The following is a 24,783-nucleotide window of genomic DNA, read 5'->3' as shown; positions in this document are numbered from 1 at the left end:
GTCCAGTAGTTTACTGTGTGTGTCCAGGACATCACTACACTGGCCAAGGAGCAGCACTGGGTTCAGCACATAAGCTGCTATTCTGTTGCCAGGAGACCATCCTTTAACTTACATACAAGTGGAAGGTCATGCTGAATGACAGGCCCAAAAGCAGAAGGCCTGCAAGGAAGAGAAGCAGAAACCCATCCCCCCTGTAGTACGCAACATACTTACATCATTTTCTAAAAAGTTAAACATGCTTCTCTCTGCCAGCTCCTTCGACTCTTCAAATTTTTCTACAGCTTGTTTAATTTCTTCATCTGCTAATTTGCCTTGACGCCTTTTTTTATAATCATAATCTAACCGACGGCCTTCTAACTTTTTCAGATGATGCTAAAAACAGAGAGAAAATCTGCTCTAATGTATAAGCTTTTGAAACAGATTTTTTCCATAAAAATTACTCGACATTTTCATTATAATGTTGGGCACACTCCTATATTACATTTTTTATTTGAACTATAAAAACAAGGTGCGAGGTTCTGCCTGAAAAACCTCTACATGAATTTAAACAGTGTGAAATCTCTTTTCTTATTGCAGCTACTGGCTGTGCTGGTTTGGAGGGGGGGGACGACTAGTTTACTAAGAAGCTGCTTGTGCAATGGACGCTTACATAAGCATCTATGAGTGACCACTGGAGAATGGGACTACAAACACCAGCACTACACTGATTATATACAGTGTGCTGGCCGCAGCACAGGGCTCAACCAGCGATTGGACGCACGTTTTGGACACGCGTCCATAACCCCCACTGCAAAACGTGTGCGTAGGTAATAGCGCTCATCACATGCAAATGCATGATGATGAGGCTATTATCTATTCCCCCCGATGTAAAAAAAAAAAAGTGCGCCCGATGTGCTCATTTTCACTCGCCAAAATTAACGCCTGCCCTGTGCAGGAGTCCAAAAAGTGTACAGAAAAGCAGAAAATACTGCTTTTTTGTACTTCCTCGAAGGAACTAAAAAAATTAGAATGTCCTGGAAAAAAAATTTTTTTTTAAAAAGTGCCTGCGGTCAGGTTAGGAAAAGGGGTGCTCAATAACAGTGTCCATTTTCCTTACCGGCTGACAGCCACCTCTTCCAGGTGCCTGCTGCCAAGGAGGCGTTAGGGGTGTGTAGTTTCCCCTAGTGCCTCCTTTTTACCACAGTAGCCCATTTGCATTTTGCATTGGGTGCCCCGGAGAGGTGGATTGGCGGGTGTTAAAGGAGCGGGCGCTCGATCATGAGCATCCCTTTAATGCGCGCAGATATTGCATCAGCCCGAGTGGGGCTAAAAAAAAAAAAAAAAAAAAAGATAGCATCCATCATAAAACTGTGGAAGTAATCAAGACACTGGTGAAGCACGGCTTCAAATTAGCTAATCAGCTAGTGTGTTAAACAAATGAGTAGGAAATTCTCATCCAAAAGTGAAGGCACACAAGGACTAACAGGAGCTGAATGCCTTATAGGAAGCAAAGGTAAGCTAGTCCTGCAGCCACCAGGAAGCCGCGCACACAAAAAAAATATTGTTCAAGATTTGCTAAATTGCACAAAACTCTCCATTAGCAAAATAAAATCTCTAAATGCGAATAAGGTGAATTTTTATCTCATTTCTTCCAGAGGATGAAATGGTATGAAGACTAGGCCTAAAAGAAAAAAAAAATGAAAGCCTTGGTTTTCAGAAATTCTAACTACTTTAACTGCAGTAGGTTTTAATTGTGTGGATCCAATAAATATGACAGTAAAACAGTGTGGAGATCAAGCTAATGACTAAACCTTCCACTCTGCATCATTACAAACATGCAGTCCAGTATCCTTTATCTTCAAGGAGGGAGGACAGAACAGAAGCAATGTGGGGAGACATTGTAAAAGAGAACAAGCCAGAGCTGGAATATGCTAAGAAAATTCCACTTTGCTGCTGGATAAAGAAAATATCCCCCATGGTAAGCAATGGAGGTACATACCCTGTCATGAGTTATTCTTTATTTATTTTATTATTCAGTTTTAATGAGAGATTCAAATGTATGTAGAAACAATCTTCTGTATCGTCCAGGTGTGTTTGTGTATGATCTGTGTTGAGGGAAACAAGTTGCAAGTACAAAACATTGAATTAATACTGCATACAGTAAAAAAAAAAAAAAAAATCCAAGCCGGATGCGGGATCTCCTACAGTAAAGTGTGCATTGTATTCTTTCCAGCGGATCTGTACATTATCCCATGCTAGATATTAAGCTGCTGGGTCCCTGCACCTGACACTAACAGGGCCATTCATGATCTATTTGCCTGCTGTTTAGTTTCTCTGTCTGCAAGTTAATGCTCCTAGTCTGTCTCTCTTGTTCTGGGCAGAGAAACCTAAGCAAACAACCTAATAGTAGGGTAAGCTTTCTAGTAAAACTATATTTTCAACATAGGAATGACGATACTAAGAAAAGACACTTATCTTTAGGAAAGTCTTGTTTTTCTTCAGGAAAGCTCCCACAGATATTATGAAACTAGCTAATATCTTAACTACAAATAACTTTTCAACACCCATGATTGCTGACCAGCAAAACTCACCAAAATCTCTCGTAAATCTTTGTCTTGTAATGACTGTAAAGGATCAATAAAATTTTGCTTGACACTAATATCTAGAGAATCCTTCACCTCCGCCATTTGCTTCATACTTTCACCAACATCCATCATTGCATTTCCTGCAGTGAAACACACAGCATTTTGATTTACTGTATAATTGTCTATGCCATTTAAACTGATTTTAATAACACTCTTGTTAACTGTACTGCATATTTCTTTTCAGAGGCAAATCACAGGCTCTTCATTAGCCTCCATGTTTAGCGGCCTTGCTGTTACATAGTATGATTTGCCATACTCTTCTGACTCATTCTTAACCCCTATACCATTCACAGATAAGAGATGAAAGGGCCAAAGTGGACATGAATGCTCATATCATCTTTAGATCATTGTTATGATGGTACAGTAAACAATATCATGGCCTCCATGATATTGTTTACTGTACCATCATAACAATGTACCATTGTACTGTACCATTGGAACATATGGTACATCATAACAATGATATGGTACATCATAACAATGGAACATATGGTACATCATAACAATGTACCATAATACTGTACCATTGGAAAGTCGGTATAGAAAAATGCTAAATAAATAAATAAATAAATCCAGAGATTAAAGATAAGTGAGATGTGTAGGCTCTTACAAGGCACAGAGACCAGAACAGCAGCAAAGGAGAGATTAAGAGGTATTACCAAGACTGGTGGAGAAAAACACTCAGTCAGGTCTAATGATTTGAAGGGATCGGAGGTTACTACTGAAATACTGGTACTGCATTCCTGCATGCTTATTCTTAGAACATATAAATATTTGGTTATAGTTATTACCAAATAAATGCAAACATATACAATAAAACAGGGGTGGCCAACGCCAGTCCTCAAGAGCCACAAACAGGCCAGGTTTTCAGGATATCCACAATGAATTTGCATGAGAGAGATTTGCATGCACTGCCTCCATTGTATGTAAATGTATCTCATGCATATTCACTGATATCCCTTACCAAATTTGTGGCTCTCGAGGATGAAATTAGCTACTCATGCAATAAAATATGAGTAACCTTTATTTTTCCCAAACATTAACACATTTTTATATCAAAGTTGCTACAGCATATTTATTTACCAAACAAAAGACTAAACATATAGAGGTAGATTTTTAAAAACTGCGCGATTGCGTACTTTTGTTTGCGCAGCAGGCGCAAACAAAAGTACCCTGGATTTTATAAGATACGCGCATAGCCGCGCGTATCCTCTAAAATCCTGGATCGGCAGCCTGCCGAAATCGGAGCGGCCTCGGAGGGAACTCTCTTTCGCCCTCCCCTCACCTTCCCCTCCCTTCCTCTACCTAACCCACCCCCCCGGCCCTATCTAAACCACCCCCTACCTTTATCCATGGATTTACGCCTCCCGGAGGGAGACGTAAATCCACGCACGCCACCAGGCTGCTGGCGCGCCGAGACCCAACCTGGGGGCAGTTCCGGAGGGTGCGGTCACGCCCCCGGAACACCCTGGCCCGAAACCACGCCCCCGGGCCCGCCCCCGAAATGCCGCATCCCGCCTCCAAAACGCCGCATCGTTCGGCCCCGCCCCTGACACACCCCCGACACGCCCCCTTCCAAAAACCCCGGGACCTACGCGCGTCCCAGGGGTTCTGCGCGCGCCGGCAGCCTATGGAAAATAGGCGCGCAAGGCCCTGCGCGCGTAAATCCGGGCGGATTTACGCGAGCAGGGCTTTTAAAATCCGCCCGATAGAAAACAATTCTTTTATTCACTATTCTCTCGTACATAGAGTTATTTTATTTTTATTCTGTTATATCCTCTGCATCTCCCTATCCCAGTCTGCAGTGCATAAACTGCCATGCAGTCTCAATGCTTTGAGCACTCCCTTCTCTCTCCACCCCTCCCGCATAAGGCTTCCCTTTTCAGATCCTGGAAACCGGGTGAACATTTTACAGATTCCCAGTCTCCCTATACACAGCTTACTGATTTATCTGCTTTAACAGACCATTCTGTGCAATCATTATTAAATATATTATCTTCCATAATGTAAATAACAGAGTGCTAGAGCAGCAAACGTTTCCTCTGGCTGACAACACTGTCACTCCTGGTTCAAAACTTGTGTGTCTTTATTCATATTGAACAATACATTTATAAAACACTGAAGAGATTTTCTAAAAATATAGTAGCTGTTTACTTTTTAATCATCTGAAACTAATCAAGGTAAAAGGTTTAAAAGCTTGGTAAAAGCTGGTAAAAATACCATTCTGGTTCCTGATGCAAATAAAATATTAAAATAAATTGGTTTTATTTATTTAAAGTATTTTGATGCCACCATATAACTTATAGATCTAAGCAGCTTACAAAAGATAAAAAACAAACAAAAAAAAACCCCAAAAGATAATCAAACCACAAAAAGTTAAAAAAAAATCCACTGAAAAGAAAACAGCAGAATTAGTAAATGTCTAAACAAAGAAAAAGTCTCTTATTACACCTCCCTATTGCTCAACCACAGACAACAAATACAAGCTGAAAACAGCATTTTCTTAAATGATTTTGGGCAAAATGCCAATCGTATAGCTTCTGATAAAAAGTTCCAAAATTCAGGAGCAGCAACTGAACATGGCGCACTGATGGGACATCCAGCAGGGCCCTCCTGAGAAGATCTCAGGGTCCTTGATGGGTTATAAATCATCACCATTGAGTTCATCCATGGTAGAGCCTCAGAATTAGTCATTTTGTGGACAAGATGGGCTGCTTTATATTGTACTCTCTCCTTAACCTGAAGCCAGTGCAGCTCCTTTAAGGTAGATGGAATATGAGCCCTCTTTTTGAGCCCAGGCTGAGGAGTTCTGGAGCAGATGTAGGGCACACAGGCAGGCATGCCAACATATAGTGGGTTACAGTTGTCCAGGCTAGGTAAAATCATGGCCTGGACTACCAAACGAAAATGCTCTTTATTAAATACATATTTCAAAGGCCTTAAAGTTTAAAATAACCAGCTTTAATGACTGATGAAATCTGGGATGCCATGGAAGTTCACCATCTAGAATAATACCCAAACTTCTAACATTTGTAACTAGAATTTTGAAGTTTTCAAAAAAAAAAAAGAGGGAACCTTATCAAGAGGAGTACTAGTTCTACTAGATCTCTGGAGACACATCACTTCAGTTTTGCCCACATTTTGAGCAAGGCCATTGTGTCCTAACCACTGTTCTAACTACTGAAAGATATATGGATACCACCCTCAGTATGCGACCAAGATGAAAAACAGGGGACAAAAAACTGGACGACATCCGTGTATATGTGGAACCTGCACAGAGCCCAGCCAAAAGCTTACAGAGTGGGGGCCATGTAGATGTTAAAAAGTGTGGCCGATAAGGCCAAGCCTTGGAGGACTCCTGTTATTTCATGACAATCCAAAAAAGCTGAGCCAGTTGTGATCCCATTTCTGTTAGACAAATAAGAACTAAACAACTGAGAATGGAAGCAGAAATGCAGCACTCTTGCAGCCTGAACAAAAGGTGGTTTATGGTGTCGAACGCAGATATCCAGAAGGACCAGAACAAAGCCCTGACCACAACTGAATCCCCTCCTAAAGATGTCAATACTAAAAGTAACAATATCTCAGTACTGAGATCCTTTCGAAAGCCGAATTGGATAGAATCAAGTAGTTGATGGTCTTGCAAAAACTCATCAAGCTGTTTCAGTATGGTTACCCTCAATAACCTTAGCCAAAAATAATAAAAGAGGATATGGGCCAAGAATTCATAAGAACGAAAGCATCCAATTCAGGTTTAAGTAATGGATTAAAAGTGGCTTATTTCAAAGTAGATGGTAGTATGCCATCCAACAAGGAGAGGTCAACGATGGCAGTCGGGGAAGGAGTAATTTGATTCTTCAAGGCTTTAAGTAATGCAGTACTACTAATACAGGATTTCAATTAAAAAAAAAACAACATATACCAAAACAATATTATGCAACAACAATTAATAAAATAATTAAACCTTATTCTTCTCCTTGTCTTGCTCAATTAAATTTGCCCTATGATTCTTCTGCCTTCAAGTAGTAAGGCTGTGCTCAGGGCAGAAGCCAGGTGGGAGTCCCAACCATTGTGCAACAATGATACCCAGAGATGGCATTCAAGATGCATATTGGGTATCCAGGGGAACTGAGGCCTGTGTCCTTCTACCAAGGACTGTTGCAGCAATGGCTGGGTTATAGAGGGAGGAAGATGAGATCTAATGAGAGAGAAAGTGAGTCCTGGCAGTTACAGACAAAAAAAAACTTTGTACTCACAGCTTCCAACACTGTTATCATAAATATAGTCAATGGGACTGAATCTGATTTCAACTTGGCTAGAAAGTATGGAAGGTGAATCAATATATATATATATATAGATATATTACATTTTGCAATATTAAATTACTTTTGATAAGAGATATGTTTATGTGGATGAATGAAGAATTAGTTCCAGCAGACAAATTTATTTGGTGCTATATATATATATATATATATATATATATATATATATATATATATATATATAGCACCAACTAATTCTTCATTCATCCACATAAACTTATCTCTTATCAAAAGTAATTTAATATTGCAAAATGTAATGTTTTTCATACAGTCATAATTTAAACAATTAAATCTAAGTTATACAAACTCACCAAAAGTGGACTCATCTCCCAACTCTCTTCCATACCGCAGCATACAGTCTCCCAGCAGCCCTTCAGTCTGCGGGTATCCCGTTGTCTTCATCTGGCCCCTGATCTTCGACACAGTGTTCAGCATTCCTAGCTTTGCTCTGTATGCTTCAAATATAAGGGTCATTTATAACTGATCTGCCATACCCAGAGGGCTGTGAATATGATATAGAATATTGCAAAGAGGGAGTTTCAGAAAACTCCAGGACATTTTCCATAAATTATTGGGATATGAAATCCTACATGTTATTTTGAAATTAGGAGGCCAATATTCAAAATTTGTGTGTGTGTAACTGAGTTATATGCACAGAAACAAGTTTTGAAATTGTAAGCCTGCAAACCACATATATTTTGTGTGGACATAAAAGTTAACCCAACAAAAAGGGGCATCGATGGAAACAGGACTAAACTTTAGCCGATAAGCGCACATATTGCCCGCACTTCAGTTAATATTATGTGCACAAGTCTGGTCAGAAAAAAAAGCAGTCCTAACTTTGAGTATAGGCAGCAGAAATCTTGTGTGAGTAAATCCCACTAATATCCGTGAAAAATTATGTAACTTTGCTGAGATACATTTGCCACTTGCTAGCTTACTGAATATTGACCTCTATAACAGTAAACAATTGTAAATGTCTGTTTTAATACAGTTCCCTGGTCATCCTATAGTCTAGTAGACTCTTAATACATGACAATATATTGGGATTACAAAAAGGTGCTGATAAAACCATTGGGATTATAATGAGAAAGATTTTCTCTCATTAAACTGCACCAACTTCACATTTCATATATTCCTGATTTATCACACAAATTCCTCCAAGTACCTATGAAAACAGTCTTCTGCCAAGCAAAATAAACAATAGTACTCTATTTACACTACAAATAGGAAAGAGGTGAATTTTAAATCCTCTTGTCAGCCTGAATTCTAAAGGTTGCATTAGTTTACCACTGATGAATATGAGATTTCTCTACTTTACCTGGATTTGGCTGAAGATATTCTGTGGTTTTTGAAAGCAGCTCTGCTACAGCTTTACTGGTGAGGTCTATTTTCTAAAAGAAAGGTAGAACATCCAATACTGTTTTATTAAAATTTCATAGCAATTGGACACTATAAAATACACTGCATAGTATGGATTCATAAATGAAGTCTTCTTTTGACTCATTTAAGTGGAACTGTATAAATGCAGTATATAAATACATAAGAATTGCCATAATGGATCAGATCGAGAGTCCATCAAGTCCATTATTCTCTTTCCAATAATGGCCAATCCAGGTCACAAGTACTGATCCCAAGATCTCATGCTGCTAACTAATAATTAGTGGGTTTCCCTAAGTCTCTTGTTAATATAATGGTTTATGGACTTTTCCTCCAGGAACTTGTCCAAACCTTTTTTAAGCTCAGCTATGCTAATTGCCTTACATCTGCCAGCAATGAATTTCAGAGCTTCATTGTATGTTGAATGAAAAGGAATAGTCTTAATTTGTTTTAAATGTGCTACTTACTAACTTCAAAGAGTATCCCCTAATTTTTGAAAGCATAAATTACCAATTCACATTTACCCATTCTATTCCACTCATGATGTTATAGACTTCTATCATATCCCCCCCCATTTCTTCTCCAAGCTGAATAGCCCTAACCACTTTAGCCTTTCCTCATAGGGGAGCCTTTTCATCCCTTTTCTGTTCAGTTTCTCCCCCTTTCCAGATCCTAGTTAATTTTCCCTGTTTTATTGTAACTTTCTCACATCCATAATATTGTTTACTGTATTTGAAGTTCGAATTGGGAATATTGATTACTATGTTACTCTCTGCCTTACACACATTGTTAATTGTAAACTGGGTTGATGTGACTCCAGTCATGAAATTCGGTATAATAAAAGAAAATAAAATAATAAATAAATAAATAAATTTTGGTTGCCCTTCTCTGTAACATTTCCAGTTCTACTATACCTAAGAATGTGTATTAGTTTCAAATGAATGGGGAAAAAGAAACAAATAGGGTCCAGTTTGTCTCTTTCTGGGGACCCTGAATTAAAGAAATTATATTAGTTTCATTTGTTTTGAATAGAATGATTTCTATAAGCCATTCTCAATGGACTCATAGAAATCAATAGAAGAGCAACAGGTGTTCAGTTAAGAATTGATACAAAGTATAGAGCAGCCAGCCAACAGACATAGATAGGACAGACTTTGTCAAGGAGACAATAGGGATAACATATCACAGAGAGACACATTCTTCCAATCCAACCTATGGCTGTGTACTGGATACAGTGACTCTGATCTTGAAGACTGAGCATGTGAGAAATTGCTTTGCATTCCTTCTGAACATATTGCCTGGGAAGGATTATGCTATTTGAGCTCTTTCTTGAGTTCTAAGTTAACTTTTCCCAAACAACCTTTTTGCTGCTTCCCCTTTTGTGACTTTGATTATGCCAGTCACACAACAGAGGAAAGTGCAGCCAGGCAGTAGCACTGCATCAGAACAGATCTATGTCAAAGAGAGCAGACGTGTGTTGCTTGCTTTTTATTCCTTCGTAGTGACTAGAGGCAGACAGAATTCCTTGCAGAACTGCTATTGATTTTGTCTCTGCCTGAGCAGTGAGCACAACAACAAGGTAAGCACTGAGGGAAGGGCAGAGACTGAAGCATACCGGCTGTGTTGTGAAGCCTATCAGTAAGCTCAGCACTTTCAGAACTAATACATACAGTGTGATACTCAGTGCAGAATTGTGTCTGTGTTCCTTGCACACATGCATTAGTGTGGCACAGTCAGGGGGCATTATGGTGCCAGTGAGAAATATTAAAATGATTTAATATCCACATTCCCAGCGACAGACCAACAATACTCAAATAATGATTTTATTTATGAAATTGTAACCGAACTTTATTGGCACCTGTTAGAATGTACGATAACCTACATTTACTTACCTTAGTCTATGTGCCTATTTGTAAACAGTTAGCAACGGTATAGAAAAGTTTTTAAATAAAAAATAAATGTCAGCGATAGGGAAAGACAGAGCAGGTAAAGGAAATTATTCCAAAATTGGCCAAGTTGGCAGTGTCAACAACAACCAAAAAAGTCTTGCACGTAAGTTGAAGCAGGATTTCTTCAGGACTAATAAGGCAACAGAAGCCAGTTCTAAACCAGAAGAAACTGACATATGGAGATGTGCCACAGCAGAGTGCAGATGACACTGAGCATGTTTCACGCCATTCTGTTTTTGAAAAGATGGCAAACTATTTGCAGGCAGAGTGTAGCAGCAAAGTGAATGCCTAAAAATTGCAGCACATTTTTCTTTCCTCATTAGAGATGATGCAGTGAAGGCAATATTTTCCTCCACTGATTCAGACAGAGTCTTCTTTTGGCTTGTCTGAATCATAAGATATTGAAGGCATTGAAGGAAAATTTGGGAGGCATATACAGTAGTGTCTTAGCATCATCCAGTTCATTGATATTTCAACAAAATGAGGATAGTGATGAAGAACAGGCAGCTCAGATTTCCATGGCATTGTTCTTCAGAGTCTACCGCAGTTCAAGCATTCTCCCCTAATAATGTAGAGAAGAGATCGCAGAAGAAATCAATAATTAAAAATTAGGGAGGACCCACAATTTGTGAAGTTTAATCTCTGTGCAAAGGATGTCAGTTGAAGGAAGCAAATATGGGATCTGACAAACACTAGTATGCACTATCACCTGCAAAAGCAGTACTCACTAGTACTGGCATCTGGGGAGGATGGAAGTACTAGTAGTAGCCCAGGGACCCCTTCTTCCAGTCAGGGAAAACTGGTGAAAAAAGAGGAAGAGTGTTCCCCAAGTTAATCCCATGCCCTCGACCCCTTCCAGCAGTCAGATGGCAGCCCAGCAGCACCCTGCCAAGCATCAGAAGTGACAACCTACTATGGAGGAATGGGGTGGTGTCCCAGGGTAGGAGACAGGTAGCAGCAAAAGTTATAACAAGGAGCATTGCTGAAGTGATTGCCCTTGATAGCCAGCCCGTGCAGCTAGTATAGAATGAGGGATTTCTGAATTATACGAAATTGGCATTCCCATATATAAAGTCCCCTCCAGGACCATCCTTAGTAGGGTGGTAATCCCCAGCCTATTCAAACAGTGCTGAAGTCACAATGTGCATTTTGCCATTGACATCTGGAGCTCTATGAATGCTATCATTCTTATCTCTCCGTGACTGCACACTGGTGGGATCTGGCAGAGGCAGCAACTAAAAAGGATAAGAGTGTGCAACAGGCGTGGACATTGTTAAAAAGCGCAGTCGAATTCCACACATTAAGAAATGTGGAAGGTAGGTACAAAAATTGCTGGCATGGCTAAAAAGTGAGGTGAAAGAGGCTATTTTAGCCAAAAGCTCTTCATTCAAAAATTGGAAGAAGGATCAATCAGAAGAAAATAGGATTAAGCATAAGCACTGGCAAGTTAAATGTAAGACACTGATAAGACAGGCTAAGAGAGAATTAAAAAAAGAAGTTGATCATAGAAGCAATAACTAATAATAAAAAACTTTAAAAAATATATCTGAAGCAGAAAGCTTGCGAGGGAGTTGTTTAGACAGTTATATGATCGAGGGGTTAAAGGGGCACATAGGGAAGATAAGGACATTGCAGAAAGACTAAACAAATTCTTTGCTTCAGGTGTTTATTAAAGAGGATGTTGGGGAGATATACGTTCTGGACATAGTTTTCAAGGCTGACAATTCAGATGAACTGAAACAAATCACAGTGAACCTGGAAGATTGGTAGGCCAACTTGATAAACTGAAGAGTAGTAAATCACCTGGACCAGATGATATACACCCCAGGGTTCTGAAAGAACTAAAAAATGAAATTTCAGACCTATTTCAATTAATTTGTAACCTATCATTAAAATCATCCAATGTACCTGAAGAGTGGAAGGTGGCCAATGTAACCCCCATATTTAAAAGGGCTCCGGGAGTGATCCGGGAAATTATAGACTAGTGAGCCTGACTTCAGTGCTGGGAAAAATCGTGGAAACTGTTATAAAGAATAAAAAATCACAAAACATTTAGATAGTCATGGTTTAAAGGGACACAGCCAAATATGTGGACCAAGGTGAACCGGTAGATGTGGTGTATTTGGATTTTCAGATGGCATTCGACAAAGTCCTCATAAGAAGCTTCTAAGAAAACTAAAAAGTAATGAGATAGGAGACTAACAGGTCGATACAGTAAAGTGTGCTCCGTCGGAGCGCACTGTCAGCCTGCTCTGGACGCGTGTTTTCCCTTACCCCTTATTCAGTAAGGGGAGGAAAACACGCGGCCCACCCGCGGCACCTAATAGTGCCCTCAACATGCAAATGCATGTTGAGGGCCCTATTAGGTATGCGCGCGGGATCCAGTAAGTAAAATGTGCAGCCAAGCCGCACATTTTACTCTAAGAAATTAGCGCCGACCTTTGGGTCGGCGCTAATTTCTTCCGGCGCCAGGAAAGTGCACAGAAAAGCAGTAAAAACTGCTTTTCTGTGCACCCTCCGACTTAATATCATAGCGATATTAAGTCGGAAGTCCCCAAAAGTAAAAAAAAAATAAATAAATAAAATTTGAATTCGGCCCGCGGCTGTCGGGCCGAAAACCAGACGCTCAATTTTGCCGGCGTCCGGTTTCCGAGCCCGTGGCTGTCAGCGGTCTCGAGAACCGACGCCGGCAAAATTGAGCGTCGGCTGTCAAACCCGCTGACAGCCGCCGCTCCTGACAAAAAGGAGGCGCTAGGGACATGCTAGTGTCCCTAGCGCCTCCTTTTCCCCGTTTTTCCCGCGTCACCTCATTTAAATACTGAATCGCCCGCACCGGCAAAGGGCTGGTGCGCGCGCCGGGAGAGCAGGCGTTCGTCCGCTCTCCCGCGGTCTTACAGTATCGACCTGTATGTCCTTTTGTGGATTGCAAACTGGTTAAGACAGGAAACAGAGAGTAGGATTAAATGGTCTGTTTTCACAGTGGAAAAAGGTAAACAGTGGAGTGCCTCAGGGATCTGTACTTTTACCGGTGCCTTTTAATATATTTATAAATGATCTGGAAAGGGTACGACAAGTGAGGTGATCAAATTTGTGGATGACACAAATTTATGCAGCGTAGTTAAATCTCAAGCGGACTGTGATAAATTGCAGGAGGACCTTGTGAGACTGGAAGATTGGGCTTCCAAATGGTAGTTGAAATTTAATGTGAACAAGTGCAAGGTGATGCATACAGGGAAAAACATCCCTTGCTGTAATTACACGATGTTAGGTTCTATCTTAGGAATTACCAGCCAGGAAAGAGATCTAGGTGTCATAGTGGACAATACATTGAAGTCATCGGCTCAGTGTGCTGTGCCGGTCAAAAAGCAAACAGATTGTTAGGAATTATTAGGAAGGGAATGGCAAATAAAACAGTGTATGTCATAATGCCTCTGTATCGCTCCTTGGTGAGACCGCACTTTGAATACCGTGTGCAGTTCTGGTCGTCACATCTCAAAAAAGATATAGCTGCCCTGGAGAAAGTGCAGAGAAGGGCAACCAAAATGATAAGGGGCATGACACAGCTTCCTTATGAGGAAAGGCAAAAGAAGTTAGAGCTGTTCTCAGTTTGGAGAAGAGGGGGAATATGATAGAGGTCTACAAAATCATGAAAGGGCTTGAACAGGTTAATGTAAATCGGTTACTCTCTCAAAAAATAGAACTAGTGGGCACTCCATGAAGTTAGCAAGTAGCTCATTTAAAACACATCAAAGAAAATTCTTTTTCACCAAGTGCATAATTAAGCTCTGGAATTCATTGCCAGAGGATGTGGTTATGGTAGTTTGTGTAACTGCATTTCAAAAAGGTTTGGATAAGTTCCTAGAGAAAAAATCCATAAACTGCTATTAATCAATAATGAATATTAGCTTGAGATCTACTTAATGTTTGGGTACTTGCCAGGTACTTGTAACTTTGCTTGGCTATTGTTGGAAATAGGATGTTGGGCTTAATAGTTCCTTGGTCTGACCCACTGTAGAATATCTTAAGTTCTTAGACTGTAAGCCCTTTGGGAATAGGTAAATACCTACAGTGCCTGTATGTAATTTGCTCTGAAGTGTCATGAAAAGTGGAATATAAATAAAAAATAAATAAAAATAAATAAGGGTTGATATAAAACTGTTTCCTATTATTAACTCTCTTTCTGGTTGAAAATATGGCAGCTGAGATTCAATGCCAAGAAGTGCAGAGTCATGCATATGGGGTGTGGAAATCCAAAAGAAATGTCTTCGATGGGGGTGAAGGGCTGATGTGCATGGAGCATGAGAGAGACCTTGGGGTGATAGTGTCTTAACGATCTGAAGTCGGCGAAACAATGTGACAAGGCGATAGCTAAAGCCAGAAGAATGCTGGGCTGCATAGAGAGAGGAATATCGAGTAAGAAAAGGGAAATGATTATCCCCTTGCACAGGTCCTTGGTGAGGCCTCACCTGGAGTACTGTGCTCAGTTCTAGAAACCGTATCTCTGAAGAGACAGAGACAGGATGGAGGCGGTCCAGAGAAGGGTGACTAAAAAGGTGGAGGGTCTTAATCAAATGACTTATGAGGAGAGATTGAAGAATCTAAATATGTTCACCCTGGAGGAAAGGAGGAGCAGAGGTGATATGATACAGACTTTCAGATACTTGAAAGGTTTTAATGATCCAAAGTCAACGACAAACCTTTTCCATTACAACAAAATCAGCATAACCAGAGGTCATGATTTAAAACTCCAGGGAGGAAGACTCAGAACCAATGTCAGGAAGTATTTCTTTATGGAGAGGGTGGTGGATGCCTGGAATGCCCTTCCGGATTTAAATGGTGAAGACAAACTGTGAAGGATTTCAAAGGGGCATGGGATAAACACTGTGGATCCATAAAGTCTCGAGGATGTGAATGAAGAGAAGAGGCATGGGGGTGGCTTGCGGGAATGACGGCTACTTCCTGGTGATTAATACCCTTATTCAATAAACATGCACACGGTTAACGTGACTCCAACATTGCTCTATGCTTCAACGGCAAGAGGAAATGTGGGACAAAGGATTTGCATTCACAAATAAGCGTGGGAGTAGCTTGCTTGTTGCGGCGGTTACTACCCCTAACCAATTAAATTTGATACTTCACTTTGAATACATATACAGTGCAGCTCACTGCTTCAATGGCAGGGGGGAATGAAGATAAGAGGATTTACAGTCAGACAACTACCAACTAGGATTGAATTGCATAGTCTGGGTAAACAAATAAACGTGGGAGTAGCTTGCTTGTTGCAGCGGTTACTACCCCGACCCAATACTTCACTTTGAATACATATACAGCGCAGCTCACTGCTTCAACTGCAGGGGGATGAAGAAAAGGGGATTTATATTAAGACAAAGACTAAATTGCACAGGCTGGGTAAACAAATAAGCGTGGGAGTAGCTTGCTTATTGCAGCAGTTACTACCCCTAACCAATTAGGCTTGACACTTCACTTTTATGCAGCTCCAGCACTGCTCTCTACATCAATGGCAGGGGTGGAAGGAAAATTAGAACCAAAAAGTTACCAATAAGAGCCCTAATCTCAGCGGTCAGAGTAACAGATAAGTATGAGAAAAATAACTGTGAAAGCTTGCTGGGCAGACTGGATTGGCCGTATGGTCTTCTTCTGCCGTCACTTCTATGTTTCTTCTATCTTTGACTTGATTTCAAGTTGCCTTAAATCAGTAAAAGGCTAACTTAAACAAAATAATCTGTATTTAAACTTAGCCAAGACTGAAAGTCTTTGGGTGGTAGGGGTGTTATCTCTGAGGAGTTAACTAATTTGGTGGTTGATTGTACAACACTTCCTTTTTCAGAAACCATCAGAGATTTAGGTTTTATCTTTTATGAATGTCTAATGCTGAAACCTCAGCAGAACTCTGTTATTCGGACAGGATTTTTTAAAATTATACATGCTTAGAATGATGAAATATTTATTGCCTAAGGAAAACTTTTGATCCGTTGTACAGGTTTAATTCTAACTTCAATAGATTATTGCATTTCTCTCTATACTGGCTTGCTTAAGTATTTTCTAAAAGCTTCACAGGATTTACAAAATGCAGCTGCTCATTTAATAACTTCTTGTCCACTGAAAGCTCATATTTCACCAAGGCTTGCGCCAGCTGCACTGGCTTCCTGTAAAATACCACATTAAATTTACAACTTTTGACATTAGTATATAAAGCTTTACACAGATCTGGTCCATCTTTTCTTTCAGAATCGTTAGGCTCCATATTTCCTTCATGCTCTTTGCATGCCACTAACATTTATTGAGTGTACCCATATTTTAAAAAGTTTATCTCCAGTTTACCAGGAAAAAATAGCCTTTTCAATCATGGGGCTATCCTATGGAATGATTTATCCAATGACTTGCATTCTGATACCAAGAATAAGTTATTCCAAAAATAGCTAAAGGTTCAATTGTTTTAAACTACTTTTTAGTAGAAAGAATGATCTAATTATTGTTTTAATTTTTTTTTCTCTTTATTGATTTTTCAAAGTTTATATTTCAAGTCACCTTGATGCAAAAAAAAAAAAAAAAAAGTTGTGAATAATTATACAGTAAGATCAAACAAAGAAAACTAATATATAAGAAAAAGAAATCAGTATAATCTTCACTTTAGACCTCATAAAGGGGGAGATTTAAACCAGAAACAAATAGAGGAAGTTTTCTACCACACGATAATATTTAAAACAACCCTGTTTTATCTATTGGCAACTGGTACCCAAAATAGACTGAGGTGGATTTCTAATTTGAGAAAGACGTCCAATTGTTCTGGCTCAAAAAAAGACAAATTATTATTATTTGCCTATATTTTTACTTTTGTTGTAAAACCACTTAGCATGGTTTGTCTGATATAGGTGGTATAAAAAAATCTGTAAATAAATCAAGCACCAGTGAACTTAATCAAACACTTACAAGGAAATTTTAAAACAAAAGTTGCCCCAAGATCAATCACTCTGTCTTTTATCCAGAAAAAGCTTACGCCTCTTCTGAGTAGATTTAGAATCATCCGGAAATAGAGATATTTTCTGACCTAAAAATAAAAAATGTCTGTCAAAAAAATAATTTAAGAGTCTTGAGCATATGTTACGAGTAAAGTGCCTTTAGTTGTAATTTCTGCTTGAGAATTTTGTAAGATTGAATGTATCAGAGGGTCTATCAACCTACCTGAAACATTTGGTTCAGGGCCAGACTCTCCATGAGATAAGTAAAACACTTTAGTTACTGGAGGGATTGATTCAGGAGCAACTTTTAGGTATTCCAAATATATATATTTTTTTTTTACATATCCAAAGGAGAAACATAAGAGGACTGGAAAATTCAAAAATCATAAATTTAATCTCCTTGCATAATTTTCCATATTTTCTAATCTTTTATATAGATTACTAGTATCTCTGCACAGAGACAGATTAATAATTTTTTTGCACTGAGATTCACATTCTAACATTCTATCTCCATGCTCCCTAAGCAAAAGAGTGAGAGACAACTTGGGATTGTAATTCAACCAATGAAGATAAGGATTTTTCAAATTTAGTAGTTAAGAGAGCTCTCTAGTTTTGTTATTGCAGTGCAAACAGTCTCTAAAATGTTCAAAGATGATTTAAAAGGAGTAAAATGAGTAGCATGGACAGTATAACTCTGGAAGAGTCTCACCTCCAAGGGATTAGTCATTTCAGGACTACCTCTTAATGCAGAAGACTTTTCATCATGAGAGGAAGAGGCAGAAACATCATCAGACACAAGGTCCCCGCCCTCAGCTTCTGCATGATAATCAACCCCAACTTTGGGGTCACGGGTATCAAGGCTAAGAGATACTAAGGTCTCATTGAAAGTGAAAGGTAAAGAACCCTCAAGCTCAGAAAGCTCTGAAGCAGTACCTTGAATCGGTAGAAACTGAAACACATCAAGCATTGGCTGGGCATGCTCTTACTGCACGTTTCCATTTCTTGCCCACGCCACGACAGAACCTTGAAGAGGAGTCAGCTGAAAAAACCTCTTCTGCCTCAAGATGCCTCTGCTGATGTCGTCTATTGCCTTCCCCACACGAGCAGGCAGCTGTCCCAGGATGAAGAAACCACCAGCGGTGGCAAGGAACAGCCTCTTCACTCCCCAAAGCCAGTGAGTAGAGTGCAGATCTTTATGGGATCACTCGGACGCCTACAGATGGATGTCAGCAGGAGTGTCCTCTCACATTCCCCAGATGAGCAGGCAGCTGTCCCAGGGTGAAGAAACCTCTCTTCACTTCCCCATTTTAATAATATTTTGTTTTGCTGTGCTTTGTGATGTTATAATTTTGTTCTTTGCTTAGAATTTTATTACTTTAAGTAGAATATAAATCCTTGTAAATTAAATATTTAATTTAATTAAAGTCTCTTCAGGAAGAGACTTAAGACCTGGCTGTTTAAAAAAGCTTTCCTGGACACCGATTAAAAGCTTTCCCGGACACCGATTAATTCTATTCAGCCAGATTCTACCACTTCCACATGTAAAAATGTTATTACTAATGTAAATACCTATACCTAATGTTATTCTCTCCCTTTTCTTCTCTCCTCCCAGTTCTTTTACCTTGTTATTTGTAACTGCTTCCTTCTACACAAATAGGTTATTGAATTGTTCACTGTACACCCCTGTTATATGTAAACCGGCATGATGTGTTTGCAACATGAATGCCGGTATATAAAAATTTTAAATAAATAAATAAATATATAAATAACCACAAAAAGGTTAGGAAACAACAAGAACTGACAATAGGTAGAAAGTATTTTTGTTGGGAAAATTACTTTTTCTATTTTTGGGGATTTGCAGATTTAAAATATTCATTTTTCAATCATTTTTTATTTTTCAGGGGATGGGGTTTTTTGTTTTTTTTTTAATGTTTTGGGATAGATTTTAAAAAGGTGCGCGTGCTATCCGGTACACGCACATGTACACCTGATTTTATAACTTGCGCGCGCAAGTTATAAAATCAAAGGTCAGCGCGCGCAAGGGGGTGCACAATTGTGCATCTTGCGCGTGCCGAGTCGCACTGCCTTCCCCTGTTCCCTTACCCCCCCCCCCCCACCTTCCCTTACCTCCCCCTGCCCTTTCCCCCCTACCTTTTCCTTTTTCCCGATTCTATTTCCAAACTTACTTCAGCCCTGGGGCTGAAGTAAGTTGCGGCACAGCGGCAAATGGTCGTTACGCCTGGAGCCTTTGACCCCGCCCCTGGACCGCCCCCTTCCCGCCCCTTTATTAAAGCCCCGGGACTTACACGCGTCCCGGGACTTTACGCGTGTCGCTGGGCCTTTTGAAAATAGGCCCGGCGCGCGTAACCTTTTGAAAATCCAGCCCTTAATGGTTTTTTTTGGTTCTATTTTTTTTCCAAACCACGAAAAAACATTAAATGGCCACCACCACAGAAAAAAAGTGCCTCTGAAGGCCATCTAATCACATTCTCACCCGGCAAAGAGAAGCCCAGGGCCCCTCCAACCCTCACTAGTGCAAACTCCAGCCCAGATGCTGGGCCTTCACCCCTGACATTCCAAAATCCAGCTCAGGATCTGGGCCCTACCCAGATCCCACCTCATTCTGGGTCCATACTTTGGCTTTGAGTTTTTTTACCTTACTGCATTCTGATCCTGTGTTTAGCTTCCCTTCTGTTAGTGTCCAAGAAAAAAAGGGGTCACACTCAATCCCATGGCTAAGTCCCTGTACACAAAGTGGGGTAAAATTTTAAAAAGTATGCGCGGGCATCCATGTGCGCATGCTACCCGGCGCGCACACATGGACGCCCGGGAGCCTCCGACCCTGCCCCAGATTGCCCCTTTTCCGAAGCCCCAGGACTTACCCGTGTCCCAGGGCTTTACGTGCGTAGCTGGGCCTTTTTAAAATAGGCCTGGCGCGCGTAAATCCACTGGATTTACGCTCATAGGGCTTTTTTTTTAGTTTAATGTTTTATTAAAGACACAATCAAACACATATAACATATAACAGGAATGGTGAATAGTATGATCACAAATGAAAAAGCCTTATATGACATTCATATAACCAGCTTGTACATATACATGTAGTACTAGTAATAACTCCCTCTCCCTCCCCCCAGTGGTTGTAGAAGAGCCCTGATAGCTAGGCTGGATCTCCAGGAGCTTAAAACTACGAAAAAACGGCATTTGCGAAAACATCGCAAAGCGCGATAAAGCCCTATCGCACGGCATACGCGTTAAAGCCGTGCGATAAGGCTTCGCAAATCATGAAGCTTGGCCACAAAACCCGCCCCAGACTCCTCCCCTTTTTCTAATTTGCATTGCAATATGCGTTATGGCATTTTTGCATGCGTTAAAGGCGTATTTTTGCATGCGAAAACACCATATAGCAGTTTGATAAATGACCCCCTAAGTTAGCCAGTTATGTTTATCCATCTACTAAACCTAGATTCATCAAAATGCTATAAATTTGCATGAATAACGGCTGCAATAAGAAAAAGGGGCATAGTTAGGAGGGAGGAGAGAGAGAGAGAGAGAGAAAACCTCTTTATAAGACTCTCATATAAGTCAACTATTTATATCACTAAAGATGGGTCATCAGGTAACTGGAGGTGAGGTTTTGGTGGTGGTCTAGGGTTTTGGGGCCAGTTTTACATTTACAGTCAGACGTACGAACAGCACAGTACACATCAATGAAGATTTGATGTGATTTGGAACAAAGAAAGCTACACAAAGATGAGATTTCTACAATGTACTCTCACCCTAGCTTGATGCACTCTCTACCTGGGTGCCATCAAGCTACAACGAGAGTCCATTGTAGAAATTTCATCTTTGTGTAGCTTTCTTTGTTCCAAATCACATCAAATCTTCACTGATGTGTACTTGCTGTTCGTACGTCTGACTGTGCATGTAAAATTGGCCCCAAAACCCTAGACCACCACCAAAACCTCACCTCCAGTTACTAGATGACCCTCCTATAGTGGTATAAATAGATGACATTGAGGTAGATCTTAAAAACATACGTGCACGCATACTTTTGTTCACGCCACTGGCGCAAACAAAAGTACACCGGATTTTATAAGATACGCACGTAGCCGCGCGTATCTTATAAAATCCGGGGTCGGCGAGCGCAAGGCTGAGCAAAATCGGCAGCCTGCGTGCGCCGAGCCACACAGCCTGCCTCGGAGGGAACTTTCCTTCCATGTCCCCCCACCTTCCCCTCCCTTCCCCTATCTACCCCACCCCCCAGCCCTACCTAAATCCCCCCCCCTACCTTTTGTTGTGCAAGTGCCGCAGTGCCGGGGGACTCGGGACCGCCCTCCCGGCCCAGCCCGCCCCGGATCGCCCCCTGACATGCCCCCTCCCGCCCCTTTTACAAAGCCCCGGGACTTACGCGCGTCCCGGGGCTTTGCGCGTGCCGGCGACCTATGCAAAATAGGTGCGCCGGCGCGCAAGTGCCCTGCATGCGGCAGGATTTACTTGCGCAGGGCTTTTAAAATCTAGCCCTATATGTACCGTCCCAGTGGCGCTCTCTCTTTCTACCTCTACCTACTCCACTCCACTCTCCTCCCCTCCCCCTCCTGCCCGAAATGGGATTTATCGCAAATCCCTTTTTGGGAATATCGCACAGCTTAACGCCAGGAAAAAAGGTGTAGTCATTTCTGGCGTTAAAACATGCGATAACGTGCGTTTCACTATCGCACACAACATTAAACGTCCCTCATTTTCATAAACTCCTCCCCTGACTAAAATTTTAAAATTTGCATATGCATCTCACTATGCGATAAATAACACCCTAACATATTTTGATGAATGACCCTTTAAGATGGCTATGTTCTGAATACTGACCCCCTAACTGCTAAATAGTAGCTCAGATCTGCTGTTGGAACCTGACAACTGTTATGTTGACCTTATTTATAACTGTATGAAATTGTGATGACTAAAGAGTTAATGCAGTGAGAAAGCTTCAATATCCCCAGAAGAGAAGCTGGCAGTGAACCTAACTGCCCTCTCTTTTCTATGCTCTATGCATTGTTTAAAATTTGCTCACTTACTTTTTCCATTTCTAGAAAGTCGTCATCTAGTTTTGTTCCTTCAGCTCCACTAATTTTTTCACTTAGCAACTGCAAAAAATACATAAAATATATGGTTATGTGATATATTTTTTAATTTAAAATGTATAGCCTGCTTTTTCTGATCTCCTATCAATTACAAATCAGATTACTACACAGATTCAGAATACATAATAAAACTATGGAAAGAATATATTACAATAAATGTCCTCACATAATACAAATTATTTCCTCCATTGCCTCCCTCTACTTAAAATCCCCCCACTTAGGGTTAGATTTTAAGAACCGCACACGTGCACATGCACGCTGGATTTTAAAATCTGCGTGTGCAAGTGCGGGCATCCCATGACTCGCGTGTGGTGGGGGGATTTTACAAGGCAACGCACGATGACAGGAGTAGGGCTTCCCCAGTTCCCTATACCCCTATCTAACCTTCCTACCTTTTCCTCTCTCCTCTCCTCTCCTCCCCGACCCCTACCCCCTACCTATCTCAGATTTTTTTTTTTTTACACCTTGCTGCTCCTTTGGAGCAGTAGTAGAATCCGCAGCTAATGACACTGTTCCGACCTGCCCCCACCCAGACCATGCCCCCCCCCGGCCCGCCCCTTTCAGACAGACTGGCACTTTGGCACGTATCGGGGGATATGCATGCATAACCGCTGAAATTTACACAAGTGGCCATTTTAAAATTGGTTATATTTCCTAACCCATGTCTCCAACGCCTCACAGGCTGTTATCACCCTTTTACAACAAACTAATATTCACGACCTATCCATGCCTCTCTCATAGATAGAGATCCTGTTACTAGTTAAATTATATTACAGTGCTAGCCTCCACCCCCCTCTGCTGGTAGTCTATTCAAGTCTGCTTGTCTTCCTCTTTATCTCTTACAAGAATCAGACTTAACCAGCACCCAAGCCCCTTCCCATGTCTTACCACCAACCTCCATAAGAAGCCACACAGCCACCAAAACTTGTGATCCTATTGCCTGAAAACCTGGCCACTCTGAGCTGGTTGATATTAGGATTGTAATTATAATCACTTCATGGAGGTTATCCTTGCCTTTCTGAAAGCATGATGTAGCCTATTGGCTTGAATTCTCCCCTCTTTGGTCTTCTAAAATTTTATACAACTGAAGCCACATTTCAAGTCCCATTTCTTCCACTGTGAATTCTATGCCCAAATGCTTAGCAGTGGTTAAGTAAAAACAAAACATACTTTGAAATGTCTGTATGCTAATGCCAGAAGTCTAAAAAAGTAAGATGGAAGAGTTAGAATGTATAGCACTGAATGGAGAGGTAGACATAATTGGCATCTCATCCTGATGGAGGGAGGATAACAAATGAGAAAGTGATATACCAAGGTACAAATTATATTGCAATTAGAGGGTGGGATCAATTTGGTGGGGTGGCATAGAGTCCAACAGGATAAATATTCTGCAGAACACTAAATGCACAGTAGAATCCTTATGGTGGAAATTCCTTGTGATGGACAAGAATATAGCAGTAGGGGTATGCTATCATCCACCTGGCCATAATGAACAGATGGACGATGAAACGTTAACAAGAGTAGGGAAGCTAACAAATTTGGCTGCACAATAATAATAGATTTCAATTACCCCAATAGTGACTGGGTAAATGCAACATCAGGACATGCTAGGGAGGTAAAGTTTTTAGCTTGGAGAAAAGACAGCTGAGGAGGGATATGATAAGAAGTCTATAAAATCATGAGTGGAATAGAATGGGTAAATGTAAATCATTTATTTACTCTTTGAAAAAATACAAAAGACTAGGAGACACTCTATGAAGTTAGTAAGTAGCACATTCAAAACAAATTGGAGAAAATTCATGTTTACTCAATACACAATTAAGGTCTAGAATTAATTTCCAGAGATTGTGGTTACAGGAGTTAGCATAGCTGGGTTTAAACAAGGTTTGGACATGTTTCTGGAGGAGAAGTCAAACTGTTATTAACAAAGTAGGCTTAAGAAATAGTCACTACTTATCACTGTGCGATAGCAGCATAGAATCTGTTTACTGTTTGGGATCTTGTCAGGTACTTGTAACCAGGATTGGCTACTGTTGGAAAAGGATACTGGGTTTGATGAACTCTCATTCTGACCCAGTATGGCAATTTTTATGTTCTTATGCACTTATGGAAGCAGCATGTACATAATTTCCTGTGTAAATAAAGTCAGAATAGTTTTGGAAACACAGCTTGCTAGTTCTCTGCAATTACAGGAATTTGTGCTGCCACAGATAGGATTGGTCATTTTTGTCACTGGGTGCTTCACCTGTAGTCCACTACAACACCTGATTGACAACAGTTAAAAAAGAACCCTATGATGATTTAGGAGAGTTCCTGTGACCAAATTGTTACAGATGATTGTGCTGACCCAGAAAAAGAACATATTAGGATATTATTTTATACTGTGCTAA

General features: G+C 40.5%; 1 protein-coding gene across 1 annotated transcript in view; it reads right to left on the bottom strand.

Moving 5' to 3' along the window:
• The window catches only part of SH3GL3 (SH3 domain containing GRB2 like 3, endophilin A3), a 90,192-nt gene that overhangs the window by 25,649 nt on the left and 39,760 nt on the right, over positions 1-24,783 (bottom strand). The window contains exons 2-6 of the mRNA XM_029574437.1: positions 22,328-22,396; positions 8,268-8,340; positions 7,258-7,401; positions 2,571-2,704; positions 214-372 (exon numbers count right to left, since the gene is read on the bottom strand). Of these exons, the coding sequence (XP_029430297.1) occupies positions 214-372; positions 2,571-2,704; positions 7,258-7,401; positions 8,268-8,340; positions 22,328-22,396 (579 nt within the window). The remainder of the gene's footprint in view (positions 1-213; positions 373-2,570; positions 2,705-7,257; positions 7,402-8,267; positions 8,341-22,327; positions 22,397-24,783) is intronic.

This window comes from Rhinatrema bivittatum, chromosome 13 (assembly GCF_901001135.1).
Source record: "Rhinatrema bivittatum chromosome 13, aRhiBiv1.1, whole genome shotgun sequence".
NCBI lineage: Eukaryota > Metazoa > Chordata > Amphibia > Gymnophiona > Rhinatrematidae > Rhinatrema > Rhinatrema bivittatum.
Note: the sequence above shows the minus strand (reverse complement) of the source record. Positions and strands in the feature narration are given on the sequence as shown.